Source organism: Geotrypetes seraphini, chromosome 16, assembly GCF_902459505.1.
Source record: "Geotrypetes seraphini chromosome 16, aGeoSer1.1, whole genome shotgun sequence".
Taxonomy (NCBI): domain Eukaryota; kingdom Metazoa; phylum Chordata; class Amphibia; order Gymnophiona; family Dermophiidae; genus Geotrypetes; species Geotrypetes seraphini.
In genome coordinates this window covers 35,225,603-35,250,348 of record NC_047099.1, presented here as the reverse complement: position 1 = coordinate 35,250,348, position 24,746 = coordinate 35,225,603, and the positions used below count along the sequence as shown (strand labels likewise).

Sequence of the window (24,746 nt, the reverse complement as noted above, 5' to 3'; positions counted from 1 at the left end):
TCTTGACCTAATCTTCAACGGACTAGGGGGGCCAGCAAAGGAGGTGGCGGTATTACCCCCGCTAGGTAACAGCGATCACAACACGATCCAGTGCAGGCTTGAAATTGGATCATCAAAGGGGAAAAGAAGCACAACGACGGCACTCAATTTCAAAAAAGGAAATTATGATGCCATGAGGAAAATAGTGGGAAAGAAACTCAAAGGCAACATAGGGAAGACGGAATCCGTAGAAAAAGCCTGGACCTTACTCAAGGAGACTGTGCACGAAGCGCAAAACCTATGCATCCCCAAGTTCAGAAAAGGGTGCAAAAAAAAATAGAACAAAAAACCCAGTGTGGATAACAAATGCAGTGAAGAAGGCGATAAGCGACAAGAAAGCATCGTTCAGAAAATGGAAAAAAGACCAAACAGAGGAGAACCAAAAAGTGCACAAAGAACACCAGAAGGAGTGTCACCGAGTGGTTAGAAAAGCAAAAAGAGAATACGAAGAGAGACTGGCAGAGGAAGCAACAAACTTCAAGTCGTTCTTCAGATACGTCAAGGGGAAGCAACCGGCGAGAGAAGAAGTGGGACCATTGGACGATGGAGACAGAAAGGGAGTAGTAAAAGAAGAGAAAGAGATAGCTGACAGGTTAAATGAGTTCTTCACGTCAGTCTTCACGATGGAGAATATAACCAACATTTCGGAACCCGAGGAGATCGTAATAGGAGACCAAGACGATAAGCTGGTCGATTTAGAGGTAAGCCAAGAGGATGTACTCAAGCAGATTGACAGACTAAAGAGCGACAAATCGCCGGGTCCGGACGGCATTCACCCAAGGGTACTCAAGGAACTAAAAGACGAAATAACGGAGCCACTTCGACAGATATGCAACCTATCCTTAAAAACCGGAGAGATCCCGGAGGATTGGAAAATAGCAAATGTCACGCCCATCTTCAAGAAGGGCGCAAGGGGAGACCCGGGAAACTACAGGCCGGTGAGCCTGACCTCAGTCCCGGGAAAGATGATGGAGGCACTGATTAAAGACAGCATCTGTGAGCACATCGAAAAAAATGGGCAGCTAAAACCGAGTCAACATGGCTTCTGCAAGGGTAGGTCATGCCTCACAAACTTATTGTACTTCTTTGAGGGGGTGAACAGCCAGGTGGATAAAGGGGAATCTATAGACATCATTTACCTTGACTTCCAAAAAGCCTTCGACAAGGTGCCACACGAGAGACTGCTTAAAAAGATATGGAACCACGGGGTACAAGGGGAGGTCCACCGATGGATCAAAAACTGGCTGGCAAACAGGAAGCAGAGGGTTGGCGTAAAGGGCCACTACTCAGACTGGAAAGGGGTCACGAGCGGAGTTCCGCAGGGGTCGGTGCTGGGACTGCTCCTGTTCAATATCTACATAAACGACCTAGAGGCAGGAACCAAGTGTGAAGTCATTAAATTTGCAGATGACACCAAACTATACAGCAGGGCTCAAACCAGGGAAGACTGCGAAGATCTCCAAAAGGATCTAACGCAGCTGGAAAAGTGGGCCGCAAAATGGCAAATGAGCTTCAACATAGGAAAATGCAAGGTCATGCACGTGGGGAAAAAGAACCCGATGTTCACATACAAAATGGGGGGAACACCACTAGGGGTCAGTAACCTGGAGAGAGACCTGGGAGTGATGGTAGACGCAACACTGAAGGCATCGGCGCAATGTGCCACGGCCTCAAGGAAAGCAAACAGAATGTTGGGTATCATTAAGAAGGGTATTACGACCAGGACGAAGGAAGTCATCATGCCGCTGTATCGTGCAATGGTACGGCCGCATCTGGAGTACTGTGTTCAGTACTGGTCACCGTACCTCAAGAAAGACATGGCGGTACTTGAGGGAGTACAAAGAAGAGCAACCAAACTGGTAAAGGGAATGGAAAATCTCCCATATACCGACAGATTGAAGCAGTTGGGACTTTTCTCCCTGGAGAAGCGAAGACTTAGAGGAGACATGATAGAAACCTTCAAGATCCTGAAGGGCATAGAAAAAGTAGACAGGGACAGATTTTTCAAATTAAGGGGCACCACAAGTACAAGGGGGCACTTGGAGAAATTGAAAGGGGACAAGTTTAGAACAAACGCTAGGAAGTTCTTTTTCACTCAGAGGGTGGTGGATACATGGAACGCGCTTCCAGAGGCTGTTGTAGACAAGAAAACATTAAATGGTTTCAAAGAAGGTTTGGATAGATTCCTAGAAGAAAAAGGGATTGAGGGGTATAGATAGGTATAGACCATTGCTCAGGCAATGGGCCTGATGGGCCGCCGCAGGAGCGGACCGCTGGGCAGGATGGACCTATGGTCTGCCTCAGCGGAGGCAACTTCTTATGTTCTTATGTACAGAGAAGGGCGACAAAAATTATAAAAAGGATGGGATGACTTCCCTATATGGAAAGGCTAAAGTGGCTTGGGCTCTTCAGCTTGGAGAAAAGACGGCTCAGGTGCGATATGACAGAGGTCTATAAAATACTGAGTGGAGTGGAAAGGGTAGATATGAATTGCTTGTTTACTCTTTCCAAAAATACTAGGACTAGGGAGCATGCGACGAAGCTACTAAATAGTAGATTTAAAACAAACCAGAGAAAATATTTCTTCATACAACATATAATTAAACTCTAGAATTTGTTGATGGAGAATGTGGTGAAAGCAGTTAGCTTACCAGGGTTTAAAAAAGGTTTGCATAAATTCCCAAAAGATAAGTCCATAAGTCATTTTTTTGTGATGGATTGGGGAAATCCATTGCTTATTCATAGGATAAGCGGCATAAAAACTGTTTTACTCACTGGGATCTTGCCAGGTACTTCTGACCAGGGTTGGCTACTGTTGGAAACGGGATACTGGGCTTGATGGACCTTTTGTATGTCCAGGATGGCAATTCCTGTGTTCTTATAACTATATCAGATCAGCATATAGGGCTGGATTCAGTAAATGGTGTTGAAAAATAGGGGCTGGGGAAAAATCAGCATTCAGCGCTCCCGGGAAGAAAAAAGGGCTCATAGTGGTTTTTACATCCAGCTACTATACCATATTTCCCTTCTGTCCTGGCGGGCTCAAGGGGATTAAGTGACTTGCCCAGGGTCACAAGGAGCAGTGAAGCTGTAGCTCTAACCACATGCTAATATATTAAACCACATGTCAATTCAAAAGCCAAACTTATATCCTCTTGATTCATACCATTTCTCTAGGATAAATGTACCTTCAACACTTGTCCAGTTGCTCTTTTGGCCTCTGTGTTCCTCAATCAAAGCACATGATAAAATGTATTGCATACTAAACCTCATTCCCAAAGTTTAAGAAAATAAGAAGTGAAACCCTACTCACAATGGCTGTGGCTCAGAGCAGGTAGACATGTTTGACGCACAATCTTGACATCATTGTGACATCATCAATATGCACCTAGATGGACGATTGTCACAAAAAAAAAAAAAAAAAGGAATATATGCTGGGGTATCTGACCATATTAGGGATTTGAACCCATTTTCTTTTTTTTTTTTTGGTGCCTTCCCATTCTTCTTTCTTACTTTTAGTCATTATTCTTTGTTTTTATTGTGTTCCTCTATTTTTATTGACTTTGGTTTATTTTGTTCTTACCGTTCCCGTTAGCGCTGTGATGGGGGTTTGGGGCTGGAACCCCACCCAGTACACTGAGAAATTCTCACGCTCACATTGAGGGGGGGGGAATACCCTCCCCACCGCCCCCTCAGAGTGGAAGAGCCGGTGTTCGGGAGGAGAGTAGTACTTTTCGGGGTATTGGAGGGAGTTCCCCTCCCACACACACACCCTCAATGTGCACCCCTCACAGCACTAACGGGAACGGTAAGATTGGCTTCAGGCGGCGATGTGCATTGTCCCTGTGCGGAATTGTCAGCACGCTTTTGACGGGTCACCGAAATTTGAGAGAGATCTCAAAGTCCACCAGCAGGTTGCGCCCTCTTCAGCTTCAGAAAGGCTCAGGTCCACATGCAGGGGAATCTCCTAGTCCACGTCCCCCTCCCCACCAAAGTGGACCCTGCACTGCACGCACATAGGCATCCTGAACTTCTATGAGGGGCCCCTCCTCCTGGGGTACTTCTAGGTGTAATATAAGCTACTCTCCTTAGGTCTAGAAAACATTTTTTCTTGTTTGTTCTTTTGTTTCTAATAATATTTAACATTTGCCTATAACATTTTGGCTTCTCTGCCCGGCCCATTTCCCCGAAGGCTTGCCAGGATCCTTTGGGAACTCCTCGCTACCCTCGTATGCTCCCCTGGCACCAGGACCACATTAGACTTTAGCGTGGTGAGAGGGTTTGCTGCGACGGCTCCAATTAACTCTACATAAAATCTTGCAGGGCCGTCAATAGTTGGCAACGCCTTCCATGCCCCCCTCTCTCGCCAGTTTCAGGCCCAGCCTGAAAATACACCTCATGGAGGCCACTCTTCAAACCTAGAAGCTGCTCAGTTCCCACATGGCTCCTGTCCATGCCCACAAGCTGTGCTCCCCTCTCCCCAGCAGGCCTCACTACTTGAAAGCCCGACATCCGTCTGTCTGTCTTAGTAAATTATAAATGTCAATAAGCAAAGACTGGCCTGTAAAGAGTACCTTAGGGCCTGAGACCCATTTCTACTTATTCACACGTTTACACGCAGCTAAGTTTGGAATTTTATTTTACTTTTTGATGTGGTGAATTGATTTTTTTTGTTTTTTCATTTAAATATATGAAGTAATTTGACAAAAAGCACTCACTGGATTGAGAACTTGAGCCATTTTTCAAAGGTGGGCTCCCTAGTTCACCGACAGGGTGTTTTTAACCTTGTAACGGTTCTCTGAGCACAATATAAGTGCGATTTAGTAAATGTTGTGAGTATTTTGATAAATACCCAGAGTATATTCACTTGATCTATTTATAATATTACACACGTGGGTATGCAGTGTTTGATTTATCCCCGTTTTGTTTTGGGAAATCTGTACACAAATATTAAACATAATAATCATCATCATTTTATTTTTATATGCCGCAAGACCACAAACAGTTCAGACTATACAGACAGCGATATTGCAAAAAAAATAAATAAATAAAATCTTTCAAAATGACATTAGCATGGTAAGGCTCATCCAATTTTTTTCCTGGAAGTGTTTTAGAAGTACATCGTGGCAGAAATGGAGTCGGAGAAATTTGTCAAAGAGATAAGTTTCAAGTTTTATTCATTTTAATCTACCGACCATCGATGTGCATCTAGCCGGTTTACAAAACTAAAAATTGAAAGGTTAAAAATAATTATTATGGGTGGGGGAAAGGGTGAACATTAAAAAGACAAATTACAAATACGGACAAAAGCTTGAGGGTAAAAGGGGGGGAGGGAGAGAATCGATAATTACATCATTAAAAAAACAATTTTTTTTTTTTTAAAAGGGAAAAGGGGGAAGGATATGACATCAGGAGAGGGGATCGCTTCTTAAAAACGGTTAATTTTAAATTTTGCTAGCTGTTGAGAGGAACTATTTACAGTACATGTCTTGAACTAAGAATGTTTTTAGTTTAATCTTGAATTTGTCGAGAGAATTGCTTGAGGGAAGGCGACCTGCACCGAGTGGCAGCTAAAGGGCTCACTGGGCAGACAGGATGGTTCTGTATAATCCTTATCCGGACGCCATCTACTAAGTTAAGTTACCGTTCATTTTATAATTGGCCCCGTGTCTTGGAAATGATTATGAAATTGATTTAAGCAAACCAAAAACAAAACAAAACACAGATCCAGCCATGGCTGATTCTAAATCCTTTTTTTTTTTAAAAAAAAAGGAGACATATCCTTGTGAAATATGAATGTCATTTTGCTGAACGCAATAACTCCATGATCTCTTATACAAAAACTTGGTCCCCTCTGCTTGAATATTGCAAATCAGTCTCATGAATACTGAATATTGTTACTTAGATTCTTGACTTAAATATTCATTTCTCTATTATATGTTTTTGCCTCACCCTTAGTCTTCTGAATTCAGGCACTTATCAGAATTAACCATGTTCCAATACATTTTATATATATCATATTCTTTTATTTTAGATTGGACATGTCCTTCTGATTTTTCTGGTACATTATTTGAGCATTTCACCTACTGTTTTTGTTTTTCTTTTCTTCAATACCCCTTTCTTGAACTAATGTCATCACATCTTTATTTTGTTATGCATTTAATAATCTGTGATCATTATTCCTTTGAGGATGCACTTCACACTTGTTAATGATATTGTTATAATGTGCTCCTTGTTGGAGCACTCACATTGTTGGCTTTGTATTTTTACTCTACTTATAAAATCAATAAAACACTTTGAACAAAAAAAAAAAAAAAAATTTCTGGGATACTATTGACAAATAGTGTTGGGGGGAGAGGAGCTGAAAAGAAGGGCAGGGAAAGGAGAAAGCGGAGCAGTACCGTGGAAGGAAAGTTTCAGATCTGAGCTTACGGTTTGCACAGCCGGGCACGCTTGGGCAGGCCTCGGTAGAATCCCAGGAAGCCACACGCCAGGACCATTGCCAAGAGAAGACGGCATAGCTTTGCCCTCTGCAGCATCCTCGATCCTCTCTCCCCTCCCTGGCAGACCGGTGGCTTCTGCTAGGGCTTCACCTGCTGACACGGTTTTGTGTTGTTTTTTTTTTATGTGCCCTGTCGCTGGGCGGATCTACCAGGATCTACATTGCAAGCAGCCCTTCTGAATCCACTGTAGCAAGTTTTATTCAAATATAATATAAATATGAAAGAATGAATGGGGAACTGCTTGGGTTTTAGCAATACATTTAATAAAGCATGGAGCCCATCGACTGCATGTGTTAACATACAATAATAGAGATATATCTTTTATTTCTTAGATTTCCTGACACCTCCAGGGTGGGGGGGGGAGGGGAAAGTATTTGGAAGAGTTTAAAAATATTTAAATATAATATTCTAATATATAATATGATTTAATATACTAATAATTGGGAGGAGGGGGAAAATGGACGTTCTCTTTAATAATGTGTGTAATATGGTGTATTTTATGCAATCTGTTAATTGTGATACACTGTCAAAGCATGATAAAGAAGGGGATCACGAGTAGATCGGAGGATGTCATAATGCCGCTTTACAGAGCAATGGTCAGACCACACTTGGAATACTGTGTCCAACACTGGTCTCCCTACCTAAAGAAGGATATAACCCTGCTGGAGAGGGTGCAAAGACGAGCCACGAAGCTAGTTAAAGGTATCGAGAACTTGAGCTACAAAGAACGCCTCGGAAAACTGGGATTGTTCACCCTCGAGAAGAGAAGACTGCGAGTGGACATGATAGAGACTTTTAAAATATTAAAAGGATTCGACAAAATAGAGCAAGAAACACCGTTATTCACATTGTCCAATGTGACTCGGACAAGAGGTCATGGATGGAAGGTGAGGGGCACCAGGCCCAGGACAAATATCAGGAAATTCTGCTTCGCACAACGAGTGGTGGACACTTGGAACGCACTCCCGGAGGAGGTCGTGATGGAGACCACCATTCCGGGATTCAAGGGCAAGTTGGATGCACACCTTCTCGCAAATCACATTGAGGGATACGAGTAAACAAGGTTTCTTAACAGGGAACACCTGGCTTGGCCTCCGCGGGTGCGGGTCGCCGGACTAGATGGACCTAGGGTCTGATCCGGCGAAGCCATTTCTTATGTTCTTATGTTGAAAATGAATAAAGAATGAAAAAAAAAAAAAATAATAATAATTGTGAGGTATCGCCATATCATGAATTCAAAGCGATGTAGTTATTAACCACAACAGAAACATAACGGAAGTAGGGAGAACTACAATAAGCCCTAGTAAAGGACCCAGGGAAGGAAATTTCAAAAGGAGGGTAAAAAAAAAATAAAAATGGAAAAGTATGGATAAAAATTGAAAAGAAAATTAAAGAACTTTTTTTTTTTTTTTTTAAATTAAGGGCTCCTTCTACTAAGGTGCGCTAGCTGAAAAATCACCGCCTGCTTAAAGGGAGGCGGTAGCGGCTGGCGCACGTGCTATTCCACGCGTTAAAGGAGCCCCAAGTCTCTCGGAGCCTAAGACAAGAGGCCATGTGAGTTTATGCAGAGAATGGGATCGAAAGAGACTCCGATGATTCGGCCTCAAAAGCATCCTTGTACAACCGGCAAATTTTTTATTTTGTTTTTGTAACTTTTTATTTAGAAAAATGAATACGTCGCGTAATCCACCATACAAGAACCAGCAATCCAATACGGTCAAACCTTGGGTTTGCGAGCACAATTCGTTCCGGAAGCGTGCTTGTAATCCACAGCGTTCGTAAGTCAAAGCGAATTTCCCCATAGGAAAGAATGGAAATTCAGACGATTCGTTCCACAGCCCCAAAAACTTGAATACAAAATGCTACGGGCCTGTTTTACAAAGCCCCGCCGGCGGCTGTGGCGCGGTAACGGCCCCGAAGCCCATAGAGATTTAAAGGGCTACGGGGCTGTTGCTGCGCGGCTTTGTAAAACAGGCCCTAGGGGCGCTTTTTACTAAGGTGCGCTACTGTTTTTAGTGCACCCAGGATATTACCGCGTACTATGCAGCTAGAACTAGCGCCAGCTCAAAGCTGGCGTTAAGGTCTAGCGCGCGGGGCAATGTAGCGCGTGCTATTCCACGTGTTAAAGCCCTAACGCAGCTTAGTAAAAGGAGCCCTATATGGACTCGTATCGCGAGACCTCGCTCATTCAGAACAGTCTCCCAGTGAGAGACAAGGGGAAAGCCAATCAGGCCTTAGGATTAGTGGGGATGGGCGGACCTGCTATACCTAAGCCCTGATTGGTCCAGGCTTCTAGAGCCTGGGCCAATCAGGCCTTAGATTTAGCAGGGATGGGCCGGGAAGGGGCATCCAGAGGACTAATGAGCGGCTACAAGGATGGTGCAAGGAGATGAACTTTGGATTCCTTAACCATACAGGGACTTCAGGGACCAGACGGACTACACCTAACCAAAAGAGGAAAGAACGTCTTCGGACATCGACTAGCCCGCCTACTTCGTAGGGCTTTAAACTAGGTAAGTTGGGGGAGGGTACCCACTCAGATACCAGCGCAGTAAGGAACTACCCTGTGGAGGAGAGTCGCAACTCCACTTCTGAGTCCGAGATAAGTGCATACACTGACAACAATACTCTAGGAGTCCCACTAACTCAGACGTAACTCAGACGGGGAACCCCCCCCCCAGGGACTTAGCAAACATAAGGTATGGAGGGCTATGTATATTAATGCACACAGTTTGGGCAATAAAATTCTGGAATTGGAGACGGAAATAATGAACGCCGATCTAGACGTGGTGGCGCTATCCGAAACTTGGTTCACGGACTCACATGGGTGGGATATGGTTATACCGGGTTACAACTTACTTCGTCGGGACAGAGAGGGCAAGTTAGGAGGAGGGGTAGCACTATACACTAAAGAAGACATCAAAACTACCAGAATCACAGATGTCAGATACACCGGGGAATCCCTCTGGGTGAACCTGGCCAGAGGAAACGAAAAATTATTGTATCTTGGTGTGGTATAAAGACCTCCGAGACAACAAGAAGACAAGGATATAGAATTAATCGAAGACATAGAGAACATCACGTTGCGTGGTGACACAGTTCTGTTAGGGGATTTCAATATGCCCGATGCAGATTGGAACACACTTTCCGTGACAACCAGCGGCAGCAGAAGGCTATTAACCTCCATAAAGGGAGCACGTCTCAAACAATTGGTATTGGAGCCTACTAGGGACCAGGCTATACTTGACCTGGTACTCACAAATGAGGAAAGTGTCTCGTAGGTTTCGGTAGGTGATACGCTAGCCTCCAGCGACCACAACATGGTATAGTTCAACCTCAGGAAAGATTTCACTAGATCGAACACAACAACAAAGGTCCTCAACTTATGGGGCACTGACTTCAAGCGCATGGGTGAATTTGTCCAACGGGCGCTACAAGACCAAGTTGAAACCGATTATGTAGAAACTATGTGGTCAACCCTGAAATCTACCTTGCACGAAGCAACAAACCGCTATATAAAAATAGTAAGCAAACAACGGAGAAACAATAGACCCCAGTGGTTCACTGCGGAGATCTCGGACCTCGTTAAGGAAAAGAAAAAGGCATTTATTTCCTACAAACAATCAGGAAAAGGGGAGGCAAGAAAAGACTATCTGGCCAGGTCTAAAGCTGTCAAAACGGCAGTCAGAGAGGCCAAGCTTCGAATAGAGGAGAATCTAGCAAAGAACATTAAGAAGGGGGATAAATCCTTTTTCAGATATATTAGCGATAGAAGAAGAAACACGGATGGGATAGTACGCCTTAAGACACCAGATAGGAATTATGTAGATAAAGCCGAACTGCTAAATGAATACTTCTGCTCGGTCTTTACCTGCAAGGCGCCAGGGTCCGGTCCACAGTTTCAAGCAAGGCAATGCACGGAAGACCTGTTTTGGAATTTCAAGTTTACACCCAGCAGCGTCTACTGCGAACTATCAAGACTCAAAGTGAACAAAGCTATGGGTCCGGACAATCTACTCCCCAGGATGCTTAGAGAGTTGTGTGATGTTCTGGCAGAACCATTATCAGCACTCTTCAATCTTTCCCTGAACACGGGAAGAGTCCCCTTGGACTGGAAATGTTAACTTGATAGCAGAATCTTGCTACTCATGTTGGGATTTTAGAGTGTCGCTACTATTTGGGATTCTGGAATCTTGTTACTCTTCGGCATTCGGAATCTTGCTACTCATGTTGGGATTTTAGAGTGTCGCTACTATTTGGGATTCTGGAATCTTGTTACTCTTCGGCATTCGGAATCTTGCTACTCATGTTGGGATTTTAGAGTGTCGCTACTATTTGGGATTCTGGAATCTTGTTACTCTTCGGCATTCGGAATCTTGCTACTCATGTTGGGATTTTAGAGTGTCGCTACTATTTGGGATTCTGGAATCTTGTTACTCTTCGGCATTCGGAATCTTGCTACTCATGTTGGGATTTTAGAGTGTCGCTACTATTTGGGATTCTGGAATCTTGTTACTCTTCGGCATTCGGAATCTTGCTACTCATGTTGGGATTTTAGAGTGTCGCTACTATTTGGGATTCTGGAATCTTGTTACTCTTCGGCATTCGGAATCTTGCTACTCATGTTGGGATTTTAGAGTGTCGCTACTATTTGGGATTCTGGAATCTTGTTACTCTTCGGCATTCGGAATCTTGCTACTCATGTTGGGATTTTAGAGTGTCGCTACTATTTGGGATTCTGGAATCTTATTACTCTTTGGCATTCGGAATCTTGCTACTCATGTTGGGATTTTAGAGTGTCGCTACTATTTGGAATTCTGGAATCATGCTGATCTTTGGGATTCTGTATGTGACCTGGATTGACCACTGTGGAAATTACCACTACTACTATTAATTATGTCCTCAGTGCTACTAGGTGAATGCAGCACTGTTCACGTAAGTATGCCTTATCTTATGTTCTTATAATCCTTACAACAAAACTAACTAGTCATACTTACTCTCACAAATTATCTCCATCCTGTTTATATATCTTGAAGGTGCGGTCTCTTAACAAATTTAAATCCACCCTTAAAACATTCTTATTGAAGGATGCCTTTGAAGAGTAATTCTTACCTACATTATCTTCCTCTCACTCACACAGGAGTGGATGGGGCAGCGTCGTGCATGCACGTCAAGAAATTATCCTGGTCTCCTTCACTCTCTATCCCTCTCCTATCAACGATTGCAGTTCCCTCTCATTTTACACTTCAGTTTCTTCTCTCTTAATCTATTCTAATCTAATCTAAGGCTTGGCTTTATGTACCGAGTCTTCATTCTAAGAAAGCTCGAGTCGGTTTACAATAGCTAACTTAACAAATAAAAACCATAAGAAATAAAAACTGAATTTCAAAAAATTAATTTTCAAAATGTTTAACAAATAAAGCGGTCTTTAAAGATTAACGAAAAAAATTGAAGCGAACCAGAACTCCTTAGAAGTTGCAGAGGACGATCATTCCAAAGTTGAGAAAACTTAAAAATCAAAGATTGACTAAAAATCTTGTCTCCTTGAATCCCTTTTTTTGAAGGAAGAGATAATTTAAATTGTTGATTGCCTCTCGCAAAAGAGAATCTATATACATTCCAAGATAAAGGAATAAGAGGGGTAAAAATACCATATAGGATTTTAGCCCTACTATTCTAGGATATGCACTGCCTGGGCAAGTCACTTAATCCTCCAGATACATTAGATAGATTGGGAGCCCACTGGGACAGATAGGGAAATTGCTTGAAATGTCTGTATATAAACCACTTTGAGTGTGGTTGTATAACTATAAAAAGGTGGTATACAAGTAAGTCCCGATCCTTTTTCCCAATGCCTAAGAGGAAAACACGATTCAAAAATAGGTAAAGAGCATACCTATTCCCACCTGGGGAGCAAAATACTATTTCAAAAGGGGTTAAATCATAATTTTAAAAAAATGTACATTTCACCAGTACCAGCTAAAAAACATTTTGTACTTCACCAGTTCATGCTAAAAAATAAAAAAAAAATGTAAAGGAATGATACCCACAGCAAAATTGCACCAAATAATAAGAATCGTAGCCCTGCGTTTGAGCCAAGAATACCTGCTGAAAATACCCTCCTTCAGAGTAGAGAGTTGCATGGGAACAGAAATCCCACCCATCCCGCCCGTCCCCGCCAGGATCCTCTCTGTCCCCACCCGTCCCCGTCAGGATCCTCTCCGTCCCCACCAGGAACCTCTCCGTCCCCACCCGTCCCCATCAGGATCCTCTCCGTCCCCACCCGTCCCCATCAGGATCCTCTCCGTCCCCACCCGTCCCCGTCAGGATCCTCTCCGTCCCCACCAGGATTCTCTCCGTCCCCACCCGTCCCCACCAGGATCCTCTCCATCCCCACCCATCCCCGCAAGGAATTACCTCCATCCCCACCCGTCCCCATAAAAAGCAGCCATTACTTCTGACAGGATCATCAATTCCACAATTTCTTTTGCATTTGCGCTGCTGTTTTCCTTGTGGAATCTCTTTGGTGGAACCCTTTTTTTGTTTTCTGTTCAGGTAATTAACTTATAAACCCCCTCTTTCACTAAGGCTGACGTGTCCATTATATTATATGGACAAACCCTGCTTCCAAAGCCTTCCATCCCCGTGGGAGTCCTGTTGGCCAGAGGGGGGTCCCCGTGGGAGTCCCGTGGGTTAGGGGGGATTCCTGCGGGACTCCCGCGGGATTCCCGCGATCCCCGTTCCCGTGCAGACCTCTACTTCAGAGACATCAGATACGAAAGCGTCAAGACAACAGTGTTCTCAGTGATGGCTCCCAGGCGGTGGAAATCTCTTCCAAAAGAGTTAATACTGGGAAAGGGACACCGGAAAGTTAAAGAAAGGGTTTAAGACCATCCTCTTCACAGACTACTTTAACTAATAATGCAACATAGAGGAGATAGCGGACTAGTCCCCACTACCGTGTTTTCCCTCCCAAATAAGATTGCACTGTAATTAAAAGAGTTTTCCATTTTTGCTGTCTTGAACTATTCTGACTGTTTTATTTTGTCAACTGTTTATGGGCGGTCTAGAAATTTTAAGAAATAAATAAATACATAGACATATCCTGAAAATAAGCCCTAGTATGATTTTTAAAGGTGCTCCTTATATAAGCCCTACCCCCCCCCAAATAAGCCCTAGTTAAGATTGACCCTGAATATTCCTGACACGCCCGACTCCATCCCTGACACTAGTGCTGCCTGATTCGCCGGCAGCAGTGTTCTCCCCTCTCACCCATACCCCTAGGCTCAAGAACACCACCAACCCCTCCCATCATGAGACTGACATACCTCTGCTCCAAGGCCTCCAAAAACAGCAGCGGCAGCAGCGCTCTGAATGGGCTGCTTCGTGGCCTTCCCTGCCGGGGCCCTTCCCTCTACCGCGAAGCAGCCCGTTTTTGGAAGCCTCGGAGTGGAGGTATGTCAGTCTCACGGTGGGAGGGTCAGGCGGGGTTCTGCTGCACATGGGAATGGGAAGGAGGGAGGGATAGAAAGATGCTGCCCGAGGGGGATGGGTGAGAGGGGAGGAAATATGCTGCACATGGGGGATGGGGAGAAAGGAAAGAGGAAGATTTGGGGTAGAGGAGAAGGGAGCGATGATTGTTGTACATGAAAAAAAATAAGACATCCCCCAAAATAAGCCCTGTGCATTTTCTGGACCCCAAATTAATATAAGACACTATCTTATTTTGGGGGAAACACAGTAGGAACACAAAGTAGAGATACCCAGAATTGCTAAGGATATGATCATCAAAGCACAGGATGAAATTTTAAAACTTCTTTTGTATAAGTCGTTGACCCCTGAGACAGGCTCAAAGCCGAAACACTGGCACTGTCGGGTCTTTCACTGAATAAAAAAGGGTCATTTCTTGAATAAAGAATTACTGCTCCCAGTTCTGTTGGCCTGTGCACGCCTTGCTTCAAGTGTTATTGACTTTTTGCGTGTTCTGATCCCTTTCTTCACGTTGGGTTTTGTAAATTTAAGACGAATATAGAACAGGATACAGGTATTATGTGTGCAAATAAGTAGGATTTGGTACGAACATAGTACACAATACTAATATTATATGTATATATACGTAGGATAATTGATTATGGCTTTCATATCAGGCTTTATTTTGCTTGGGATCTTTATTTGTACTATATAGCATTCACACTATATCAGGGGTGTCAAAAGTCCCTCCTCGAGGGCCGCAGTCCAGTCGGGTTTTCAGCATTTCCCCCATGAATATGCATGAGATCTATTAGCATACCATGAAAGCAGTGCATGCAAATAGATCTCATGCATATTCATTGGGGAAATCCTGAAAACCCGACTGGACTGCGGCCCTCGAGGAGGGACTTTGACACCCCTGCTCTATATCCACAATCTTTGTTAAGTGAAAGACTCTTTACAATGTGCTCAGTGCTCCTCCGCCCAGGTCATTAGCAAGACACTGTAACCGTGTGAGCGACTGCTGGGAACCATCATCGCACATGCACGTTCCCACCTATATATCTGCTCAGCTTCACAAAACAACCAACTTTAAATTGCTACTTACCTTTAGCGCAGAGGTTCCACGGCGATGATGTGCAACGAGGACCTGCAGTTCGCAGTTTTGTGTTTAGACAAACGGAGAACGCGGAAAAAGAGTCCTGAAATGACGGAAGGTTTTAATAGCATTTTCTGATTTGGCACGAGCACTTTTGCCAGTGTGAACTGCAGAGCCTCGATGCGATAGAAATAACATGCAAACTAAGAAAACCACTAAGAAAAACTATTTCCCGGGGGCTTGAATCAGGGTAAGCGGTGTGTATAGAGTCGGCAGCAGCCCACGCTAAAACTAGTCTAACCTGTGTGTGGGGAAAAAATGCTTCACTTGTAACACGGGAAGGGTGAGACGCATTTGGTTAAAGCTACAGCCTCAGCACCCTGAGGTTGTGGGTTCAAACCCCCGCAAATCACTTAATTCTCCCCCCCCCCTTTCCATTGTCCCAGGTATATTAGATAGATTGTGAGTACTTGAATAAATCCATGTAAAAGCATTCTGAACTCCCTTGGGAGAATGATATAGAAAATTGAATGAATAAAGTTTCAGCCTCTGTAACCAGAGTTGGTATTATGACATCATAATGCCTCATTCCACCAATAAGAGCCAACCTCATCAGTGATGTCACAATGGCTTCATTGACCTTTACTTGGCTCACTTTTACTACAGTTTCTTTTCTGGAGTGGTGCAGTGGTTAAAGCTGCAGCCTCAGGTTGTGGGTTCAAACCCCGCTGCTCCTTGCAACCCTGGGCAAGTCACTTAACCCCTCCCCCCCATTGCCTCAGGTATATTAGATAGATTGTGAGTACTTGAATAAATCCATGTAAAAGCATTCTGAACTCCCTTGGGAGAATGATATAGAAAATTGAATGAATAAAGTTTCAGCCTCTGTAACCAGAGTTGGTATTATGACATCATAATGCCTCATTCCACCAATGCCTAAGAGCCAACCTCATCAGTGATGTCACAATGACTTGATTGTCTTATACTTGGCTCACTTTTACTACATTTTGATTTCTAGAGTGGTGCAGTGGTTAAAGCTACAGCCTCAGCACCCTGAGGTTGTGGGTTCAAACCCCCGCAAATCACTTAATTCTCCTCCCCCCCTTCCATTGTCCCAGGTATATTAGATAGATTGTGAGTACTTGAATAAATCCATGTAAAAGCATTCTGAACTCCCTTGGGAGAATGATATAGAAAATTGAATGAATAAATAAATAAATATGCATATACTGTATGTTTATGTTTATTTAAGATTTGATATACCGCTCCTGCAGACCGGGTACGATTTAGTGCACCCGCCAACGCTCCGGCTGCCCTCTCCTGCCTCTTAACATACTCAAAACTGCATTTGTGGTTTTTCAAAATTTGCGGGGAAGTTCCTGGAATGGGGGAGTACTGTATATTTATTTATTTTAAAAAATTTCTTCACCGCCTAAGAGCTAAACGGTTTACATGAAAAACATACATAATGAAGACAACATAATACTCGGGAACTGCCACCGCGAAAGTATCTAGCCCGTAAATGAGGAAAGGAAGCACTTAAAAAGCGACCTAATAACCCTTGATAAAGCCCTTTAGCGGCGAAACGGATCCCGTCGGGGCTGGCTAGAAACTCTGCATGTTAAAAGGTAAGTGAAAATCTCTTATAAATTAAAAGTTGAATATAAATGAATGAAAATTAAGAGATTTTTGTTGAGCACTAGGGAGGAGGTGGAAATAGAAACATAGAAACATAGAAATAGACGGCAGATAAGGGCCCACGGCCCATCTAGTCTGCCCACCTTAATGTCCCTCCCCTACCTTTGCTCTGTGAATAGATCCCATGTGCCGATCCCATTTGGCCTTAAAATCAGGCACGCTGCTGGCCTCAATCACCTGTAGTGGAAGACTATTCCAGCGATCAACCACTCTTTCAGTGAAAAAGAATTTCCTGGTGTCACCTCGTAGTTTCCCGCCCCTGATTTTCAACGGATGCCCTCTTGTTGTCGTGGGACCCTTGAAAAAGAAGATATCTTCCTCCGCCTCGATGCGGCCCGTAAGATACTTGAACGTCTCGATCATGTCCCCCCTCTCTCTGCGCTCCTCGAGCGAGTATAGCTGTAATTTGTCAAGCCGTTTTTCGTATGGTAGATCCTTGAGTCCCGAGACCATCCGGGTGGCCATTCTTTGCACCGACTCCAGTCTCAGCACATCCTTGCGATAATGCGGCCTCCAGAATTGCACACAGTATTCCAGGTGGGGCCTCACCATGGATCTATACAATGGCATAATAACTTCCGCCTTACGACTGACGAAACCCCTTCGTATGCAGCCCATGATTTGTCTTGCCTTGGATGAAGCTTGCTCCACTTGATTGGCAGACTTCATGTCCCCACTGACGATTACCCCCAAGTCTCGTTCTGCTACCGTTTTTGCTAGGATCTCGCCATTAAGGGTATAAGACTTGCATGGATTCTGGCTGCCCAGGTGCATAACTTTGCATTTTTTGGCATTGAAGTTGAGTTGCCATGTCCTAGACCATCGCTCCAGTAGGAGTAGGTTGTGCATCATGTTGTCGGGCACTGAATCTTCGTCTGTTGTGCATTTGCCCACTACATTACTCAGTTTGGCGTCATCGGCGAATAATGTTAACCATTCAGTCTAAATCAAGAGGGTTTCTGAGACCTTTGACCCTCCTGGGCACTCTTTTGTGGGATTCTACACAGTTTTGGATTTTTTTGCCCGTTAATCCCATCCACCCCCATCTTCCTTGTTACTTCAGTGTGTAACCGCCACCCACCCCCAAGTGGCGCCACCGAAACCCCGCTCAACTTCATCGACGCCAAAGCACGGTCCGAAAGTGCGGGGGGGAGGGGCTGACTGTTCGCCTCGGGGAAACCCACGAGAGCAACTCGGCCCCGGCCGATATGTAATCGATACGACCGGTCAGCCCTGGCAAGGTGCGTATGATCGGAATCCGGCGGGCAAGGCACCCTCCAGACGTCCACCGAGTTCAGCATTTGACGGAAAACAGCGAGCCCCTTGGCCGGATGAAAATCTCCCAGAAAAGGCGTCCCCGTTTGATCGACACTAGCGTTAAAGTCCCCCCAGACCACCAAAGGGAAATGAAGGTAAGAACCACGCTCTCTAACTAAAGCCTGAAATAAATGACATATCAAACACATTAGAGGCATTTTATTTATCGTATATCCCGCAATACCTTCCAGTGCAGAGCAGTTTACATCAAGAAGAACTGCCAAACTCAGCAAAGATACACACATGAACACATGCCGTATGCTAAACGCTAATGCGTCCATTATATCCTATGGACGAGCGTTTAGTGCACTGTTCTTCAACCACCGGTCCATGGACCAGTGCCGGTCCACAGAAATTTCCTGCCGGTCCACAGGGCCAGCACGTGCATCAGGCCCAAAACAGTGTTCTTCAACCGCCGGTCCACGGTGCGATCGATGCGGCGTTATCTTCGAGCCAGCTCCCTCTTCCTAACTGATTCAGTGCACAAAGCCACGGGCAGTGGCTCCAACGGGCGTCCTGCGCCTGCACCGGAAGCCTTCTCTCTGACGTTGCAACGTCAGATGAGGCAAGGGACGTGCAAGGTGCAATTAGTACTATTATGGGGGCTGGGTCTGGGGTGGAGATTGGATAGAGATGGGCGGGACCTGGCCCACGACTTAGCCCCGTGTTCTTCAACCGCCGGTCCACGGACCGATGCCGGTCCACAGAATAATTCTTTTATTTCTGCTGGTCCATAGGTGTAAAAAGGTTGAAAAACACTGGTTTAGTGCATGCTAATATTTAATGCATTGTAACGGTTAGCGCACCTAAATAAGAGGACCCCTAAGATAGCCTAAACAAATTTATCAATTTTTCAATTCACTTATGGCTTTTGCTCCTGATAAGATAAAAGTTTTATCCAAGAATCTTTTGTAAATACATCTTTTCAATGTAGAAAGGAGAACAGAGAAGCTCCGCGCATATGTCGTAGATTCACAGAAAAGGACATAGGGCTAGATTCACTAAGCGATCGGTTTGCGACCCGATTTTACTCCGCCCGATTCATTTAGCTCTCTGCCGATCCGAATCCGATCCACGCATGCATATGAGGGGAACGGCACGCATAGTAGGCAGGGATGCCATTCACAAAACAAATTTTGCGAACCGATTGGGCCGGCCGATCAACCCAAGAAGCGACTTCTGGGGACCAATCGCAAACTTCCTTTCCGACTCTCCAGCTCCATTGCCGTCCTGCTCTCTGCTGCATCTCTCTGCCCCGAATCAGTCCTGCCTGCCTCCCTGAATCGCCACCCTGCTCTGTCCCGAATCTGTCCTGCCTGCCGCCCTGCTCTCCCATGAATTGGCACCCTGCTCTCCCCCGAATCTCTCCTGCCTGCCGCCCCGAATCTCTCCTGCCCTTTCCCGCACAGCGAGCCCACGGTTTTAACCCGCAGGTTTAAGTGGGTTAAAATCACGGGCTCGCAAAGAAGTTGAGAAAAATTAAAAAAAAAAAAAAAAAAAAGAGGCTACTACTAATATTGCGGGGATGAAGTCGGAGCCCCCCCTCAAAAAAAAAAAAAAAAACCCGCAGCAAAAGAACACAAACGCATGCACAGATCATCTACAGGGAAAACAGATGGTCTGCGCATTCGTCTGGATCGCACACTAGCGATTCGTGTCGGCACATGGGGGCGTTCCTCCGATCACCCCCATTTGAATATTGTGGCTTGAAAAATCCATCGGACCTGCCCGGATTGGACACGGATCGGTCATGATCAGGCAGGTTAGTGAATCTAGCCCAAAATGTTTTGAAAGATAAATAGGTGCAAAGCCTAACAACGTCTTAGAGCAATGGTCTCAAATTTGCGGCCCACCAGGTACTATTTTGAGACCCTCGGTATGTTTATCATAATCACAAAAGTAAAATAAAACAGTTTCTTGATCATCTGTCTCTTTAGCTATAAATGACAATATTATTATTATGTCTTAACCTAAAAGAAAGATTTATAAACTATAAAGAGTTTTACCTCATGCAAAATTGTCATTTCTTTAATAAGACATTCACTATTTTTTTTCTGAGGCCAAGTACCTGCAAAGGGTTTGAGTTGGAGACCACTGTCTTATAGCATAAACATGCAAATTTCAATATAATTCTGGCTTCAACTGGTAACCAGTGTAATTTTTTTTTATAATATGGAGTGATATGTTGAGATTTTTCAGACCAAAGATCAATCTTATCGCTGTATTTTGAATAATTCTCAGTTCCTTGATGGTTTTTTGTTTTGGTTTTTTTTTTTTGCGAGATCCCAGGTAATGTAGTTCATCCCATTTAACATTAGAGAAGTCTCCTTGATTGTATTGAGTGGACTTACTACGAAAACTTGAATGTTTAAATGAGCCAACATAAAGCGCCCCAGCAGGTCCTGCACTGATCAAACAATAGAAACCGGCAGAGCTATGCTAATTAAAATTGGCGCACCAGCCCTTGGAGAAGTACCAGAGGCGTGCAGCTCCCCAACCCACTGACGCTGAAGCTTTCCACGTTCCAAATCTGTCAGATGTGTTTCCTGAAGACAGGCAATCTGAACATCATTGCTACGCAAGGCTTGCACGATCTTGGCTCGCTTAGCTGTTGAATTAATCCCTGCCACATTCCAAGAAGCGATTGTAATATCAGCCATCCCTATCCCGACAAAGCCAAGAAAACATCACGATTCTGTTCAAGGACTTCCCAGGGATCTGACCCCCCCAGCCCTCACCAGAGCCCCAGCTACATACCATCTTCATCCTTGAACCCATAATATCAATACCTCACCAGACCCAGCAGTCATTGCCTAACCAGAAAAGCCGACCCCAGATCCCAAGCTACCCTCGACCACACAAAACCCCTTTCCTCCACCCCCCACAGCCCCCCACCTGCCACAATTCTGTAAACAGCACTGTTGGGCGATTAACATGTGATCAGTGGCCTTTTTTAAGCAGCGCTGTCTACGGAATTTGGGCCTGCGTTGCCAAGGCTTCTTAAATGTTTGTGCACGGGGACTAAAAAATTATCTACATACATTCAAGGTGTAAAACACAAAATCTCTCGCCAAATGTATGTGGCATTGTTGCTCACAAGCAACATGTGCCTACTATAGCTCTTATGGGAGATCTGGGGAGTGTGTGGCACAGTGGTTAGAGCTACGGTCTGAGCCCCCTGAGGTTGTGGGTTCAAATCCCATGCTGCTCCTTGTGACCCTAGGCAAGTCCAAGACTGAGCTGCTCCTCGTTCCTCCTAAAACCCTCTGCTCCTCCTCCTCCTCCGTTCTCCATCTCTGTAAATAATTCCGTCATTGTTCCAATCTCCTCCTTGGAGTCATCTTTGATTCCAACCTGTCGCTTCTATCTCTTCAATATCACCAAAATTCGCCCCTTCCTCTCTGAGCACACTACCCGGACCCTTGTCCACGCTCTCGTAACCTCACGCTTAGATTACTGTGGAGGCTAGGGGCGGAGCCACGTGTCCTCTTTTTTCGATGTAGAAATCTGACAAGCCTATACCAACACAACCAAATGGGAAACAAAATGCGGTTTCTCAAGGACTTGAATCTTGTATTGGATCGGCAGCAGCTCACGCTCCTCCAACTATTTCAATCTATGCAAGTGGGAAGTTATAAATACGTCACTAATACTAGATAAAAAAAAGTGTAAAAGAGAGTTATTCACCAGACTGATTCACAAACAAGTTCTTATAAACACAGCAAACTGTGTATACCAAATCAGCAACTGCTACCGTGAAGCCTGATTAAATAGTTGTGCCTGGGAGTTCAAGGTTATCTATAAAAAACTTAAGGTGTGAAACACAAAATATCTCTCTGAACTTACTTAAATGGTTTTAACAAATCCACGAGGGGAACAAAATGCTATTTCACAAAGGAATGAATCATAGCAAGCTGCTTGAATGTCTTTAATGTTCACTCTGCCCATTACTCTTTCTCTTTTATTAATTTTATAATCTATAAATATAATTTTACCTTGATTTTAATTTTTATTGTAAACCGCTAGATACTTGTTGATGGTCGGTATATTAAAAACTAATAAACTTGAATTGAATCGGCAGCAGCCCGCACGCAAACGGTTCTTAATCTGTGGGAGTGGGAATAAACTCTTCACCTGTACCCGCTAAAAGAATATATGCCGGTATAGAGCAGTGGTCTCAAACTCAAACCCTCTGCAGGGCCGTATTTTGGATTTGTAGGTACTTGTACGCACTTGTATTGCAAGACATTGCTTGTTTAGAACAGTCGCTACACTCCCGCAGCATCAGAGAGAGAAGAACCATCGGCTCAGTTGTGATGATGTGACGCGTGTATACTGTATGTACTCGTATTGCAAGACCTCGCTCGTTTAGAACAGTCGCTATACTCTTGCAGTGTCCGAGAGAGAAGAACCATCAGCTCAGCTGTGATGTGTGTATACTGTATGTACTTGTATTGCAAGATGTTGCTTGTATATCAAGTTAAAATTTAATCAAATGTTTTGCTTGTCTTGCAAACCAAGTTACTTGCAGTCCAAGGTTTTACTGTGTTTTGCTTATATATTATTTTTAAATGCAAATAAATAACAAAGGAGATGAAATGAACACACACAAACTCTGAAACCCAGACCATCGTGCTCAGAACACCCAACCTTTCAGGTTTCCAGGATGCATGGTAGGGAATCCATAAGGGTGACGTTGAACAAAATTTACACTATAAAGAAGCAATCGCACAAGTTATGCTCATCTTTCGTTTCCTTTACAGAATAACAAGCAAATTTTTTAAAAAATGTGGAAACAGCTGGTTTTTGCAGTTGCTGTTACGACTTATTTCTATAGCGCTGAAAGGCATACGCGGCGCTGTTCCATTTAACATGCAATAGATGGTCCCTGCTCAGAAGAGCTTACATTTGGTATATATCCGTAAATCAAGTCATTTGTTGTACTAACATCCCCTAGTATTGTTTATCTTTGTTAATTTTATAATTTGGTTTTATTGTATCTATTAGTGTTGGAGAAACCTGATTAGGCGGTATAAAGAAATTTATAATAAACTTGAAGCAATCTAATTTCGACAGACAGGACTTATAGAGACAATAGAGGCAAGAGTCTCGTTTAAATTCTCTGGCATTTGCTTCAAATCTCTATCCGGCTTGGCTCCAGTTTACCTTTCTTCTCACTGACTTGCCTTACACCATCAAATCCACCCGAAGCGCAAAACATACTACACTAAACTAATTGGCACAAACAACCCCGACACAAAAACACTCTTCAACTTAGTAAAAAAACTTACAGACACAAACCCATACCTTGCCACCCAAGGCAACAAAACTCCAACAGCTTCCCAACTAGCTGACCACTTCAAACTCAAGATCATCAAAATCAGAACCACCTTCAACAACTCAACTACCATACTCAACGAGTTAATAACTACCCCCACAACAGAAGAAGCCATAACAGCAGACAGAACATGGACCACCTTCCCAACTCTACAATGGCCTGAACTGAACCGACTATATAAAAAATACAGCCACACCTCATGCGACTTGAACAACTGCCCATCGTATCTACTCACAAATGCCTCCCCTAAATTCAAAACCAGCCTCATGCAGTGGATACAAAGCACTCTCATAGAAGGCCAATTCCCACAAGATCTAGGAGAGATCATAATCACACCCATACTGAAAGACCAAAAAGGTCCTGTAGACACACCTACCAACTACAGACCGATCGCTTCAATCCCACTCTATGTCAAGCTGATTGAAGGACTTGTGGCTCAATACCTCTCTAACTACCTAGCAGACCACAATATACTTCACTCATCCCAATCAGGATTTAGATCTTACCACAGCACGGAAACTCTACTAGCAACACTACTGGACATAGCCCGACAACACCTCAGTAAAGGTCACAGGATCCTAATTATCCAACTAGACCTTTCCGCAGCCTTTGATCTAGTTGATCATACCATACTACTCCAGATACTTGATGCAATAGGGATCTCAGGGGTGGTGTACAACTGGTTCCAAGGATACCTTAAAACAAGAACTTACAGAGTTAAGATAAACGATACGAAATTCAACACATGGTCTAATCCATGTGGAGTCCCTCAGGGTTCTCCACTTTCACCCATTCTATTCAACCTCTACATCTCTTCCCTTGGTACCACTCTAGACAACCTAAATGTAATATCCTTCAGTTACGCAGATGACATAACTATCCTCCTCCCCTTCGAAACCCAAGACAACACCGCTACTAGACACTTGGAAACAATACTGGACGAAGTAGAAAAATGGATGACAAACCACAAATTAAAACTAAACTCGGACAAAACCAAATTCTTAATGCTTGAAATGGACAAAATCCCATCCATAACAGACCTGGAAATCAAAACTACCAAATACCCAATCCAGACCTCCCTCAAAATCCTGGGAGTGCTGATAGATAGATGCTGCACTATGCAGACTCAAATCAACAAAACTACCCAAAAAGCATTCTTCACAATGCGCAACTTACGAAAAATAAGGAAATTCTTCGACAAAGAACACTACAGGATCATTGTTCAATCCCTGGTACTAGGACTTGTGGACTACTGCAATATCCTATATCTACCATGTCCTAC

At 44.0% G+C, this 24,746-nt stretch overlaps 1 protein-coding gene across 1 annotated transcript in view; it reads right to left on the bottom strand.

The window, feature by feature from the left end:
* Window positions 1-20,786, bottom strand: part of LOC117349801 (alpha-2,8-sialyltransferase 8E-like) — a 43,868-nt gene extending 23,082 nt beyond the window's left edge. The window contains exon 1 of the mRNA XM_033923396.1: window positions 20,629-20,786. Within this exon, the coding sequence (XP_033779287.1) occupies window positions 20,629-20,786 (158 nt within the window). The remainder of the gene's footprint in view (window positions 1-20,628) is intronic.
* Window positions 20,787-24,746: the final 3,960 nt, after the last annotated feature.